Raw genomic sequence first — 14,896 nt, forward strand, 5'->3', positions numbered from 1 at the left:
ATCCCCATTGCAGCCACAAAGCACGCCAGTCCAGATTAGAGAGGTGTGTTCACAGACAGGCTGCGCGTGAAAGGTGCAGAAAGCAGCCTCGGCCTGGGGGAGGGCGACCGTGTTCATTTTTTTTTTTTTTTTTTTTGTGGCCGGCCAGTGCGATCGATTGCGGTGCCAGGTAGAAAGTAAGGTGGTGATGTGCTGCCTTGACAAATTGGCAGAGACCTCTTCATTTAAACCTGTTGTTATTTTTCCCCAAAATAGCAATATTTGAAACGTGTGCGGCCCTCCCAATGTGGCCAAGCTGTTTCTGAGTCCATTACGCTCCCTGCAGGAGGTCCTACTCCACTATGCTCTCTTTGTTTTGAGAGAGGAACGTCACAAACAAAGCAGATTTCTTTGAGATTCAAACCCAGAACATCACTGTGAATCAGATGTGCTTACCGCCAAGCTGCCAATTCCGTTTTTTGTCTTATTTTTTTCATTCTTATTTTTTTGCTGTGACTCAGGAGATGATTGCACTGACTCAAACTATTCTTGTAGAAACCTCTCACATAATTATCTGGAGCCCATTTCAGGCCCATCCAATCTGTGAGACTGATTATACAAACAGGAAGGGAAATGCTTTTGGGGAAAAGCCAGTTCCTTCTCCGTACAATGGGTTCTACACCAGCGTCAAACAATCATTATCATCATTAGAATCGGGATTTATATATTATTGAATATGCTCCTGAGTTGGTTGCCAAGTCGAAATGCCAAAAAAGAGGGAATAATATAAACACAGGAATAATACATGCCGTCTGGGGCAGTGGTTGTCCGAGCTTAACCCATTAAGGCCGAGAAGTGCATTACCGCGTTCCTACCAGAGTCGGGAGCGCTCTAGCGCTCTTCTGCCTTTAAAGCCGGGAGAGCAGATACGTCATTTTGTTTTGACCAATTCTTGGTCACTTAAGCCGATGAAATGCATCCGAATATACACGATAGGGTGACGTGGGCCTCGTAGTATTTCTTGGAATTGAATTTGAGCATTTATGGCAGACTTATTAAATAAATGGCGACGGCGCGGGAGTCGACAGTGACAAATCGCTAGGAAATATGTTTTTAGACAAAGAGGATGTTGAACATTTATACGGCTTTGTAATGGAATGGATGACGAATAATTACCACTCGATTCCCCGAGGTTATTACAGCTGCACGCCAGTGTTGAAGGTAAATAGACCCGCAAATGCGACACAGGTGTTTGTTGATTTTTTTTAAAGGTATATACAGTATATTGAAGGTTTATAATAATAAACTTGGGTTCATGTAAACGGCACAGGTGTAAGCTCTGAAAAGTTCCTCCCCACAAATCTAGAGATCATCGTACAACGAGGATGTCATCAATAACTTCTCAATTCAATGGCACCTACACAAATGCCAATGATTTTCAAATAATTCATAATACCATAACAATTCATACAGTATTTCATTCAATTCATATACTCAATTTCTTTTCATGGCAGGTTGCCCAGTGCAACGGCACATATAAAACATACCAAAAACCGCCTCAGCAATTGGTGCCATGAGCAGTACAGAAATGGTGAAGATCAGGGTTATTATAGTTTTGTTTTATTAATTTGGTTAGTTTTAATTAGTTTTCAGGGTGGTTCTGTTAGTTTTTATTAGTTTTAGTTATTTAAAAAAAAAATGCTTAGTTTTAGTTTTAGTTTTGTTTTAGTTTCAGTATTAGTTTCCGGTTGCTGTTCTTTTAAAATGTGTGTTATTTGTGCGCAATATTTAATAAACATTTGGTAAAATGAAAAAAGTAACACATTTCTTACCGAGCGTTGCATTTCGACTGAGTTAAATAAAAAAAGCAAGCAAGCCAAGCCATTGGAGCCAAAAGTCAAGCAGGCAATTTGTTGCCGAGGAGCGACGTCATCTGAAGGTGCTTTTCTATTGGCTGCTGCCCGATGACATCACTTCTGTGTGACAAACGTCTTCAAAATCATCCCCAAAGGCTCAAAAACTAAAAAGAAGGACATTTTCGCTATAATTATAGTTAGTTTTAGATTTGTAAACATGAAATGTGTCTTTTTTTTATTTTTTACATTTATTTTATTTTTTTATTTTGTTAACGAAATTAAACAACGGGCAAAGCAACCAACGGAAAAAACAACCCTTCATTGTAAAGTTACAAGTGTTCAGATTTGGTTCTGTGCTTGAAATTCAGCTGCAGAAACTTTTACGGACACATAATAGCGTTATCTGAATGCTTGCCCCTCATCATTCAATATGAAAGTCATAATCATCTTAATAACTACAAACTTGAATAATTTGATCTGTCAATAGAAAATCATGTGGAGTTTCGGTTTAGGTGAACGGTATGAGATTTTTTAATAGGTTTGAGGTGAACTAATACATACACACTCACACGCACGCACACACGCACATGCCCATACACACCCACATACAAAATAAAAATGTATAAAAAATATATATAAATAATAAATATATATATATAAATAATAAAAATATATTTATAAATAATAAAAAAATAATTAAAAAAGAGAGCAATGATGGTGACATGTCAAATCGGTAAAATTACCGAATGAACTGAGCTCTCCGGAAAAAGAAGAAAAAAGAAAGAAAAAGAAAATCATGTAGAATAATCAGGTAAATCTGATATAAAAATGTACACTTACTGCCAGGTGTATTTCAAAAGTTTTTTTATGATGTTGCCTTTACGTCTGTCAAGCAATTGAACCCCACGTGAAGGAAAATGGTCGTAAAGTCACACACATTAATTGTTTTATTCCTCTGGATCTAACTGTACAAACAAAAAATATATCATTTTGAATAATAACATACATGTATACTAATGTTGCTTTCATTTTTTAATCATCATTTAAAGACAATTTCCACTGCTCAATCTCCCCTAAGATTGAACGCTGAGATCACTGAGGTTTATTTCGCCGTGGGTTACTCTTTCCGCCAGAAGATCCCAAAATATTCTTTGCCATTTGACAAATCAACCTTCACACTTTTGAGGGAGCAATACATGCGGCGAGGACTCAAATTAGGATGCATGCAACATTCTGGTGGAGCGAGCGAGGCATTTGCACATGAAGAGATGAAAATGAGTCGCATTCAGCCAAGCTGTGAGCTCCACCTAGGAGGCGGTGAAAGAAGACGGAGACGGGCACAGAAAGGGGGCCGAGGAAGGCTTGGAGGATGCGGAAGGGGGCTTCCTGGCGTAACGACTCTCATTTAGAAGTGGCGGGGCTTGGTAAAGCTAAACTAATTATGACAGCACACAGATGCTGAATAGCCCCTGATGAAGTTAATCACCAGCAATCCAACAAACAGGTGTTGCACGATTTTTATTACCTCCCCTCAAATTACGGGCGAAGCCGCTTCAAGCAACAATCCATCCCAAGGAAAAATGATCTCGTATTATCATCGTACTTCGGCACATTTGATGAACATCTTGGAGCACGAGCAGCTCCGAAAAGTACTTTAGATTGCGTTCAGCCTGGTGGTTGATGTGAAATACGTCATACATTCTTCTATAATACTGGTGGACCAGCCAGGGACACTTTAACAACTTTTCTGCTCAATAAAGCGAACTAAAAGATCAGCCAGTGCGATTGATTTGTCAGTTAACAAATGCACATTCACCACCGTTCATTTGCATTTAGCATTGCGGCTGAAAAGTAAATGACTGCATAGGAGGAGCCCTGGAGAAAACCGTTTTTTTACCTCTCCTTTAATTAGAATATGGCCAAGTAATGAATAACCGTTGTCAATCTACTAATGCCTCATCCGGTATGAGGAAATGGTTTCCTGCCCTTTAACAACTAAGACAGAAGTTATTATTAGGACGTGAATTACAAGCCTCCATCTTGGAGACATTTTTTTATACCTTGAGAGGGATGTCACGGGGAGCTCCGTCAACTGCTCTCATAACTCATTTAATGAGCTTTAGGATACATGAAATATATCTGACTCTTTGACTCCCAGCACACTGCTGATCATTGTTAACTGGAAGCAATAATGTGTCGGCATAAAGATAATAGGCTCGGCTGAATGTCGTTAAACTTTATAAAACTCTAAAAGTGGCTTAGCAGGGCTGGTGAAAGCTCACCAAACTCAATTGTTGCAATGCAATAGATGTCTATCAAGATTTAAGACGTGATCTTATGAATATGATGCTTCTTTAAAATGTGTTTTTCATAGTTTCTGGAATTTCCTGGATTCTGGGAATATGTCTAGTTGTCCTTCAGTCTAGACTAGCGTGTCCGGTGTCAAGGCCATCTTAACGCAGGGGCCACTTTCACCCAAATTTGACCCCAAGTGGGGCGGACCAATATGTCCGTGGCTATAATAGCTATAAATAACAACATTGGTGTAATCTGAAATTTAAAATGTGTGCAATATATTTGCATCAAATGCTAACTAACAGACACATTTCAGAATGTCATTTAAGTGGTCGTAAGTCCAGTGGACAGAATTAGCAACAACGGATAAATTTTGTGAAATACTGCAGTTTATGTTCTGTCCTTGTGGGCCAGATTGGACCCACTGATGGGTAAATTTGACACCTCTAATCTAGGCAGTAAAAAAGAAAATGGGAACCAGGGTTATTGTAGTTCTAGATTTTTTATTATTATTATTGTTGTTATTATCATTATTATAAGTAGCTTCTATTTTGTTTTTACTTTTTTTTTTATTCAGTTAGTTTTAACTACTTTTACAGCAGGTTTGCTAGTTTTTGTAAGTTTTTATTTTTATTAAAAGTGCTTTGTTTTAGTTTAGTTTTTATTCGTTTTAGTATTAGCTTTAGTTTTACAAATATACATCAGGCTATCAATTATTAGTGAGGTTGAAGATAAAAAAGGTAAATAGTTTTGTGTAATAAAGTAAACAACAGCTCTCAAATGACTGCTCGACATTCCTTCTGTACTGCAAAACAGTGATACCGAAATTAATACATTTCAAATAAATGCCGAAAGCTCATTTATTAAATGAATTTACAAAGATGAAAAATGTTTTATAAATGTATAAAGTAGTTGCAGTATTTTTTCCATTTTCTTTTGTTAAAATTTTGTGTTCAATTTTAGTTACTTTAAAGTTAACTATAACAACTTTGATGAGAACGTGAGTGGATTGCCTGTGTGCGGAAAAAAAAGTGCAGGAAAAATTGATGATAAGGGGGGGGAGTACCCCTAAATTCAATCATAGCACCCTAAAATGTTACAGATTATTTCATATATATCCATTTATTTATTTGTACTTTTTCTCATTTTTCAACAAGTCAAAAGTCAAAGGTACAACCATACAGTACTTGTTTAAAACAACACAAATACTTCACTTCAAATGTCCCAAAATGTTTGTTCCATCCAATCCCTCTCACCTCTTCCCAACTCGGCTCTGAGCATTCTACCTCTGCCTCAGTGATATGCAGTCGTGGCCAAAACCAGGATATGTAAAACATTTCCCTACGTTCTACATCTCAATACCAACACAGTTTGATAATAATGTGTTGAAAGCTCACACAGAGAAAAAGCAAGACTGTCCTCTGTTTGAATTGGAATGAGAGAAGCTGCCTGTTGTGTCATGTGCATGTGTTATTATATTAAAGCCAAGGTGTTACTGACAAGCTAACTGACCTGATGGCCATTAACATTATAATTCCAATTTGGAGAGAATGTTATATTAGTATTCACAAAAGTCCATTAATGTTAATTAATTTTTTAACTGTTTATAATTGTGTTTGGTGTTTTTATTTCCTAATCCTAACAACATAGCAAATTATTGAAACAATACTATTTAACATACTTTAAATTATAGAACACAATTTCTCACATGGGGCCCCTTTGCAAAATAAATTGCCCATTTTAGTGTCAAATGCAAATCTGTCTGTGTCTAGAAATAAACATATAATTTAGTATCAATAATTGCAATAGTATGAGGCAGACTCCGTGTGAACGGGTGCCACACTTTGCAAAAAGTTTCAAACTAATTATTAATGTAATGTTGTCACAGAGTGGCTCGCTTATCAAGCTCATTAAGTTATCTCGGCAAAGCTCAGGAAAAGCAATCAAGGACAAAATGCTTTAGATGACTATCCTCTTCTTTCTGCATTCACAATAAAAATGTGAAGTCATGACTTTGTACAAAAGCAAACCAAAGCAAACTAAATAATGAATATGAAATACATGTATGAAGTCATATTTCACTGCCATTGACAGCTATAGAAATTAATTTGAACTATTTCTATTAGTTTCACATTTTCTCCACTTTTGTTAACAAGAGTATGAAAACCTATAAAGAAAATTTAATTTCCTGAGGCCCCTAATAAAAAAAAAAAAAAAGAGAAAAGCTTATTAAAAATTAGGGGCATCAGATGATTAAATTTTTTAACTGTAATTAATTGCATGACTTCAATAGTCAACTCACGATTAATCAAAACAATTTGTATCTGTTAATAATATCTTGTTAATAAAAGTGGAAAAAATGTGAAACTGAAATAAATAGTTCAAATGATGTTTTGACGTCTATAGCCGTCAATGGCAGTGAATGAGTTAACCGATCCAGTGCTGTTGCAGAAGACTGAAACATGACAGACTACAACTTGGATGAGAAAGAAAATAGAAAAGCAAACTTCAGTTACATTCTCGCATCACAGCAGCAGCACCAGTCGGTTACAAAGATGCTTCTGTAACTAAAATGTTCAACTCCAATTTACATCTTCTCAAATTCTATCCGCTAGTGTCGCAACTCCAACTGGCAAATGAAAGTATTGTGTGTGCTTCTCAATGCACTGAATGGCTGCTTGGGGCCCCTGCGAGGTAGCAAATGCAGTCAAGTTGACGACAACAAGCTCCAGCATGCGCACGATTCTTAAAACATCCAAACCTTCAATGATTAAAAATTGAAAAACTACGAGCGAGCTTTTGCCGGCTAAGCAGCAAATTCACTAATGGAAGCGGTAAAATTTGTTGCTCTAAAAATAGTCGCCTCGTGCTTTTTCCTTCTCCCTGGAGTTTTGAGCGCTGAGCACACGCTTGCAGGTGTGTTCCTGGGGCTGAAAGCACTCAATTATTCCCACGTCTTCCTCAACGACCATAGCATGCTCTGCATTAGTGTTTACTCAATCAAACATTTCAAAAATATGAAATGTCTGCTAAGGGCAATAACACAAATGATTGGATTTATGTAGAAACTAGCAGCGGAATAGAGCACATTTCCTCCACCTGATATTCAATCAGTGGGTGTTTTGTTTTGTTTTGTTGATACTGTAATATATTGTGGCAGGCGCTGTACTTGAATTGCACCTCATTTTAGATGGGCTGAGATAGGGCGAATGAAATAGGCAACGCAATGTGAATTCATTTTCACAGTTCTTGCATTGTGCAGTATTAGACTTTTCTTTTTCCCCATTTTCAACATGAACCATGAACGGCAAAAAAAAAAAAGCAACATAAAATGGCCACCAAATACGCTGCACAATCTAATGGCATGCGTTTGTTGGGACTCTGCTTTTGCGAGATGACGAACACGGTCAGAGGTGTTCATTTAACAATATGTTTATTATTATTGTAGTCTGCGGAGGCGCCGAGGTAGTTGGACACCATTTTAACTTTATCGCATCAGATGATCTGATACGGTTTGCAATATTTTTGTCATTTTCTGAAGTTGAAGTGGAGGAGGAGCCATTCTAACAGAAAGCTAGTTGTAAGATGCACAGTACAAAAAATAATTAGGACAAGGCCACTGTGCACGAATCCGTCGCCACTTCCCACAAGCACTCAACTGTGTCAAACAGCTTGGTCAATAATCTTCAGCAATTCCTGAGGATTAGAGTCTTATTACTGAACACCGTCTGTCACACAGACCTCGGCGGCCAAATAAGTCACTCTCTGGCTCGTATTAATTTGTTTTATTTTTTGTACTCCAATCAACTCACAAACACCCCCCTATGTCGAATTGATCACATAGCAAGGTTGAACACAATAGCCTGTTTGATTGATTTGAGGCCAATTAAGATGAGTTTCTTGCTGCGTTTTGCTTTATTAAAGAGTCTCGGTTGTGTTTTGATGGACAGGAAGTAACTGTGCATTTCACCCCGTGGCTGTATAAAGATCAATTTGTGATTAGTAATACTCTGCTTGCAATGGAGCCTGTGGAAGTGATTTTTTTTTCCTTCATTTCATGCACACTTTAGGAGTTTATCATCCTTTAACAATCAGTATTTGCCTAATGGTGATCCGTAACGCAGAGCGCAGGAAGTATGTACGCTGAATTATATTGTTTGATTCTGTTTGCTCCAGTAGTTTGTTAATCAATATCCATTCTTGATGAGCCATTAAGTTTATGGAATAAGTCAGTGGATGAATTTAAAACATAGTAGCTAATTGGGTTTCATTTACCACATCCTTGCTTGTAGTTAATGCTTTATTTAACACATGTTCGTGAATGTGTAGATGAAGTCAGTGTATGACTTTAAAACAGATTTAGCTTCCCCCCTTTTTTTTTTTTATCATTTATTTTCATTTGCTTGATTTACACATTTTATAAAGCAAAAATAATGTTTTATTGTCAAATAAAAAAGGATACATAGACGTGAGAGATACCACCCCCCCCCCCCCCCACCCCCCACCCCCCTGCTTGCTCCGGTATAGACCTCAGCACCTTTGTTTAGTTTGACACCCGGACAACAAGCGAAACAAAAGTGCAGGCAAGTTCTTACCTCGTCCGTGGCTTGTGGCCACGACAGCTGCGAGAAGCCACACGGCCAGCATGCTCGCCAACGTGCAATCTCGTCTCGGACAATTCATCTCTTCTTAAGTCGAGGTCGCGCGGCTGCAAAATAACGTCCTTGTGTCGGAGGAGCAGAACAAGGGGAGCGGGGGAGAAAGCAAACCGTGAGATTTGAACGTCCCTTTAAAAAAAATAAAAATAAAATGCAAAGTTGAATCCGCGAGGCTTGACTTTGGTTGAATTCGCCGTGAGACGACAGGCGATAATAATCAAGTGAAACGCGGAGGTCCTGGTTGAATTCAAACGCTCCGTAAAGCGGATTGTGGCTGTGAGAGCTGGCGGCACATTTGGACGGAGACGGCAGAGCGAGTCGTCAGCACCGAGGACAGCTCCTACTCCTAGCGTCAGAAGACGGAACAACCTCGGTGGAGTTTTGGAAAGGGGGGCGGGGGGAGAGAGGGCTTCAACGTGCGTTTGTGTCATGTGACAATCGCTGGACGCAACATTAGGAACACGTGACGTCCAAGCAAAGCTTTTACTGTTTTAATGGCTTAATGACCCTTTTCGCGCCAGTTATCTTGGCAGGAAAATAGAAAATAGCAGGGAAGAAACTTGAGATAAGATCAGGGTTCAGTTCCATTTAGGTTTTAACGAGGCAGGCGACTTGACATGAATGGGCAATTGTGAGTCATTTTTGTTCATGGAGCGCTTTTCACGATGACTCACAAAGTGCTTTACATTGTGTAAACCACATAGTGTGAGTACATATGTTTGTAGTACGTACATACTAGACTTTGCACCGATCTACTCGGCTTTATCTGGATTTGAACGATAAAATGCATTTTTACCCGATCAATCAATGACGTCATTGAGCAGCGCCATGAAGTAAGCGATGCATTGTTATGTAACTAATATTTCATGTTTTTCAGCATTTTGGGAGGATTTTTCCACCCCGTGCATTTCAATCGACGTCAGTTATACGTGGGTTTTCGCTATTCATGGGCGTGTCGGCGATCGACCGGAAAGTACAGTACATATTTAAAATAAATAAATAAATAGATATGTTGCTCCATCTTCTGACTGAATTGGTGATCGGTTATCGAACAATAGCTTTTTTTCTACCTATTCATACTTCCTTAGAACATGTCAAGTGAACAAAGAGCTCTATTGATGTTTGTTTCCTTTCTTTCAATTTCTTATTTTTCCTTATTAAAGACATCTCTATTGTGTGTGTATATGTTAAATCAGTCAATCAATTAATTCAAACTTAATCCATCCATTTTCGTTAGGTGGGAGGTGTACACCATGACCTGGTCACCAACCAATCACAGTTCACAATGTCAATAGATGTCAATGTTTATTTGTTTATACTCTGATTTAAAATAGCCTACTTTAGTTGTTCCCGGGGAATTGCAAAATAATATAGTTTAAAAGTTCTCTCGAAATAATGTTGAGTTGAGTTAAATTGAGTTGGTGAACGAAACTGTCAAGCTAACCTAGCCAGCTTAGCTTCACAGTTCACACAGCTTGCTCACCTGCGTCTGACAGATGAAGGTAAATGTTGTCTATGTTGTGTCTCTTATCTGTGAGTTTCAAAGCTTGAATTTTGATATTGTCTTTTTCATGGTTTCGTCAACAATATGTATTCATCTTTGGTGCTTTCTCTGTGACACTTGCTTAAAAAGTCAGCATCAGCCTTTGGCATGCACAACACAAAAAAAAAACTTTTCCCTTCAAAAGCAAAAGGCCTACTATATTTAAAAAAAAAAAGATTTTAAAATGCAAACAGCATGACTTGTGGAGTTCAAGTCAAAGTCAAGTTGAGTCTCACGAATGCTTGGTCAAAAGCCTTTTACAATTTTTTTGCCAAGCAAGTTGAAAGTCATACAGTTAGTGACTTAAGTCGACTCAAGTCCATTAGAACTCTTATTTGGCCGCTCCTTTAGTTTGTGTTTTTACTTCTGTCCTTTGTTGTTTCAAATAGCAGATAGATGGTCATAAATTCTCTTGCGTCCAGGCCCTGAGGTAGCAAAGCTATCTTAAACCCTGATGCCTCCTCCATACTTACTATTGCGATGAGGTTTTGATGGTTGTATTTTGCCCTTTTTTTCCCCCTTATAGCATTTTGTGATGCCTCCAAACATTTCAGCTTTGGATTCATCTACTAAATATTTCTTTGGTGTTTTTTTGTAGGAAATTTGTTGCAACAGTGCCAAACTTTCTCCATTTATTGACAATCTGTCTCCCATGGATTGATCGTTAGTGCTTTTGAGGCATTCTGAGCGCTCTTTCGTTGAATATATTCAGGTAATTGTTCTCTGGTTAATAGAAAAGTCAAAACTGGTGTGTGCGTTGTTCATAGAGCAGTGCAGCTTTAACCACCCCCAAGCTCGTCCCATTGATTGGTCTCTAGGTTGGCTGACTCGTGACTCCGATTAGCTCTTGGAGAAGTCATTAGCACAGAGGTTGACATATATTTACACCCGGCAGTGTAAATGTTTGCATGGTGTGTCCGATAAAAAACAAGAAAACATGCAATTGTTTATGTTGTGCTCGTTTAAGCCTTTGTTGCGATTTAGATGAAGATCATTTTGTATGACAAACTTAACCAAGCAATTCCCTGCTGTGCATTGAGTCTTTTTGTCTTTTGACCTCCAATGTCAAGCCAGGGCAAGTGACACAATGGATTCTCCTGAAAAAAATCAATATTACCAACAATGTGACATCTGTGAAAGACTCGTCAGCTTATAATAAAATAACCAGCAGTCATCATCGGGTGACCAACTGTAATTGTGAAAACGTATAGATCGTCTACATTCCGTGATTCATTTATTTAACAAATTAATGTATGTGTTCTTTATCATTAGTTTATATGTAAGATGTGTGTTAGTGTTTGTCAATAAACAATGCATTTGAGTTTAAGTTTAAGTCCCAGGGGAGGAACCTCTCATTGAATTATTATTATCACAGCTAAGCAGTGAAGCCTGTTTCTAATTTTGCTCCTCTCATGCTGCTAAAAATGTCACCAAAATCCTAATACCTCCTTTAATCTGACTGCACCAATTAAAACTCAGCCTTATTACATTTGCAAAGGCAGAACTTCAGATTGTACGGGTCCAGTAAGCGCATTGCTATGCTACATTGAAAAGAAGCACAACTTACAATGAGCGGTTGGTCAGTAAATGAATAATATTAGCATAGCATTAACCTTTATCATTGCATGCATGTCATATCGCCTATAAATATAATTTATGAGAATTACTGTAGAGTATGCCGAAAGTGTTAATTCAACACTTTAAGAGTTAAATGTAACACTGTGTCCAAGTGTATTTGGTGCTTATCAGAATTGGTGTTGAAGTAACTCTTTCCACAGTGTTACTATTTTACGTGTAAAATTAACTCAAAACGAAGTAAAACTAACAACAACATAACACTGGCTTACACTGTACAGCGTTAATACAATTTCACACTACAGGTTAAAGAACTCTGGCGAGAGTAAACATGACTCCCAGCAGTGTTGATTCTGCTCTACTTTGTTGATAGAAAATCAACTCTATCAAACACTCTTTATTCAGTTATAGGAGATTAAAGGTGCATTGTGCCGTTTAAAAAGGTCATATTAATGCTTTTTCCACATTATGCATGCTCCACCAATGCCCAGATGAGTACAAAGAGCCCTGACTGTTTTACTCTGACTGCACCTATCTGCTTTTATCTTCCCTTTATAGCAGAGTGTGCGGACCCTGCACACTCCACAGTTTCTTTGGGGAGGGGAGGAGTTTTTCTTACCACGCGCACCATGAACGAGCCTGACACAGATGTTGCAGTTAAGCTTCGGGCCAGAGGTGGCAGTCACGAGTAAAAAAGTGACATACTGCACAATGATCCTTTACCATTGGGGACTCAAATAACTCTGGTAAGTGTTAATTTTACACACTGCTGTGTATCAGTGGACACAAACCAGACCTGAATGTCTTAAGCATATTTTGTGTTTTGTCACAGTACAATCATACGCTAGTGATTTGCATCCTGAAAACCAAAATAAAAGCAAATTAGGAGACAAGAGCAGAGAGAAGGAGAGTAAGGATGGGAATAAAGGCACCAGAGAGAACTCATTGAAGATACCAAAATAGTATCTGCAAGCAGATGCTATTTTGGAAGTAGACCACTCTTTAGAACAAATCATGTATCACGTAGATGAGTAAAAAGCACACCTTGCTCTTTTGAGTTTTTTCCACCATAAGCCAGACTGATGGATGAATCTCACGCTATACGATTTCACCTCTGCTCCTTAAGTTTCAGCAGCCTCTCGATTAACTCAAAGCATCAGCCGAATACGCCGCGTCATTGCACGGCCAGGTTCCGTTCAACTCTCTCTCCCCCATCGCTATTCTATCCCGTTATGCTCCCCGAGACAACTAATATTGCAACTTCACCTTTGATGACACACATTGAAGCTTTAAGCTATAAGGTCGAGTTGGCAGCCAGATGGTCGCAGGCGTGCTTTCGTTCTGCTAATGGGCCGGGGGGCAGGAGGGGGGGGGGGGGGCGTAAGCAGTTAATGAAAATCAGACCCTTGAAATGAAATGACCAATGTCCCAAGGTAATGAGGCACAGTGCGGCAGTGAGCCTTTACAAGCATTAAGGTAATTTCATATGGCAGGATTATGTAAAAACATCTAATGATGCTGATTAAGTAGCGAAGGACTGACTGATTATTACATGCTCAGCTAACAAATACACTGACTAGTGACTCAGAGCAGTGACTGTGACATTCAGACGGGCCCGCTTGCCAAAACGCTATCAATGGCTCTCGTCCCACACAGCGTGGCGAGCGTCAAATTACAGCCTGTAGAAATGTGTCCACGATATCACAATCGCGAGACCCGCAAATGAATGCTGGGCTAATCACAATGCATTACCTCCATTGTGACTTATTTTAGCCTGCAATCAGAATGATTGTCCTAAAATCAGTTCATTCCTCGTAGCTGTATCACATGCATTAGAACCCATTTGCCTTTTTCTTAGAATGTGCTGCTTGAAAATATGATATGAATACATTGGCAGACATATGAGTCATTTCCCTTGTCAACAGAACTCACGAACACCGCAGAAGGTTGGCAAGAAAGGCTTTCATTAATGTAAATACTGAGGGTGAAATCCATTTGTGATAGTCAAGAACAGGAAATCCATTTTGCTCAAAAAGTCAGATGTTCTGGAATCTGATTTTTTCGACATTTGAACCAAGGTCAAATATAAAGCAAATGAACAACTCATAATCCAATGCAAACCACATCATCTTTCAAACATGGCATACCATACGCAGAGTTATGGTATGAGTGTTGCTGATATGACTGCTTACAGAAGTAACTAGGTTTTTGGTGAGCTAACAAATACACGCACGCACGCACGCACATACACATACAAAAAAAAAATATATATATATATATATATATATATATATAAAAATTAAAAAAAATTAAAATAAAAATAAAAAATAATAAAATAAAGAGCAATGATGATGACATTTCCGAATAAACAATACTGATCTCTTTGAAAAAAAAACGAAGAAAAAAAAAAAAGAAGAAAAAAAATAAAAGTAACTAGTGTCGTAGCTCTCGAAGGTCTGTCTTGGTCTTGAGACCACTTTTAAAGGGTATTGGTCTCATCTCCGAATCAAAGACGTTGCTACTCAGTCTGGTCTCGGTCTCTGACAGGGCGGACTCTGGGATTTTTGATCAAGAGCGGCCGAGACCAGGCAAACTCTACTGAGATCAGTGAGTAATGCGTAATGACAATTTTCTTTGTAAAACGACATTTATCATGGCTTGCCAAGACAAGTCAGATTTTGTAGAAGAAGTGAAACAACACATTTGCTAAGATTTGAGATTTGTTTCATTGTACTGTGCCAAAAACAACATAGCAGAATTGGTCTTTGTCGCAGACGTAATGGGGAAAAAAAAGATACTGGTCATTTTGTTTTGTCTTTTTGTGATTATTCTTTGGTATATGCAGCCTTGGTCTTGTCTCGGTCTGGACTTCCAAAAGCCTTGGTCTTGGTGTGGACCATGTTTTGGACTAGTCTCAGTCTCAACCTCCAAAATTGTTGGTGTTGTCTCGGTCTTGATCTCCAAAAGTCTTGATCTTGTGTTTCTTGTTT

General features: G+C 38.5%; 1 protein-coding gene across 6 annotated transcripts in view; it reads right to left on the reverse strand.

The window, feature by feature from the left end:
* The window catches only part of LOC147160907 (seizure protein 6 homolog), a 96,435-nt gene extending 87,283 nt beyond the window's left edge, over positions 1 to 9,152 (reverse strand). For all 6 annotated transcript variants that reach the window (XR_015097408.1, XR_015097407.1, XR_015097406.1 and 3 more), the window contains exon 1: positions 8,726 to 9,152. Coding sequence is in view for 2 of the 6 variants with exons in the window: in XM_086098721.1 (XP_085954847.1) it covers positions 8,726 to 8,813 (88 nt within the window). In the remaining 4 variants the exon portion in view is untranslated. The remainder of the gene's footprint in view (positions 1 to 8,725) is intronic.
* Between the last annotated feature and the right edge of the window lie 5,744 nt (positions 9,153 to 14,896).

This window comes from Leptonotus elevatus, chromosome 16 (assembly GCF_054856555.1).
Source record: "Leptonotus elevatus isolate MCC_2025b chromosome 16, RoL_Lele_1.0, whole genome shotgun sequence".
In the NCBI taxonomy this organism is placed as follows: Eukaryota; Metazoa; Chordata; class Actinopteri; order Syngnathiformes; family Syngnathidae; genus Leptonotus; species Leptonotus elevatus.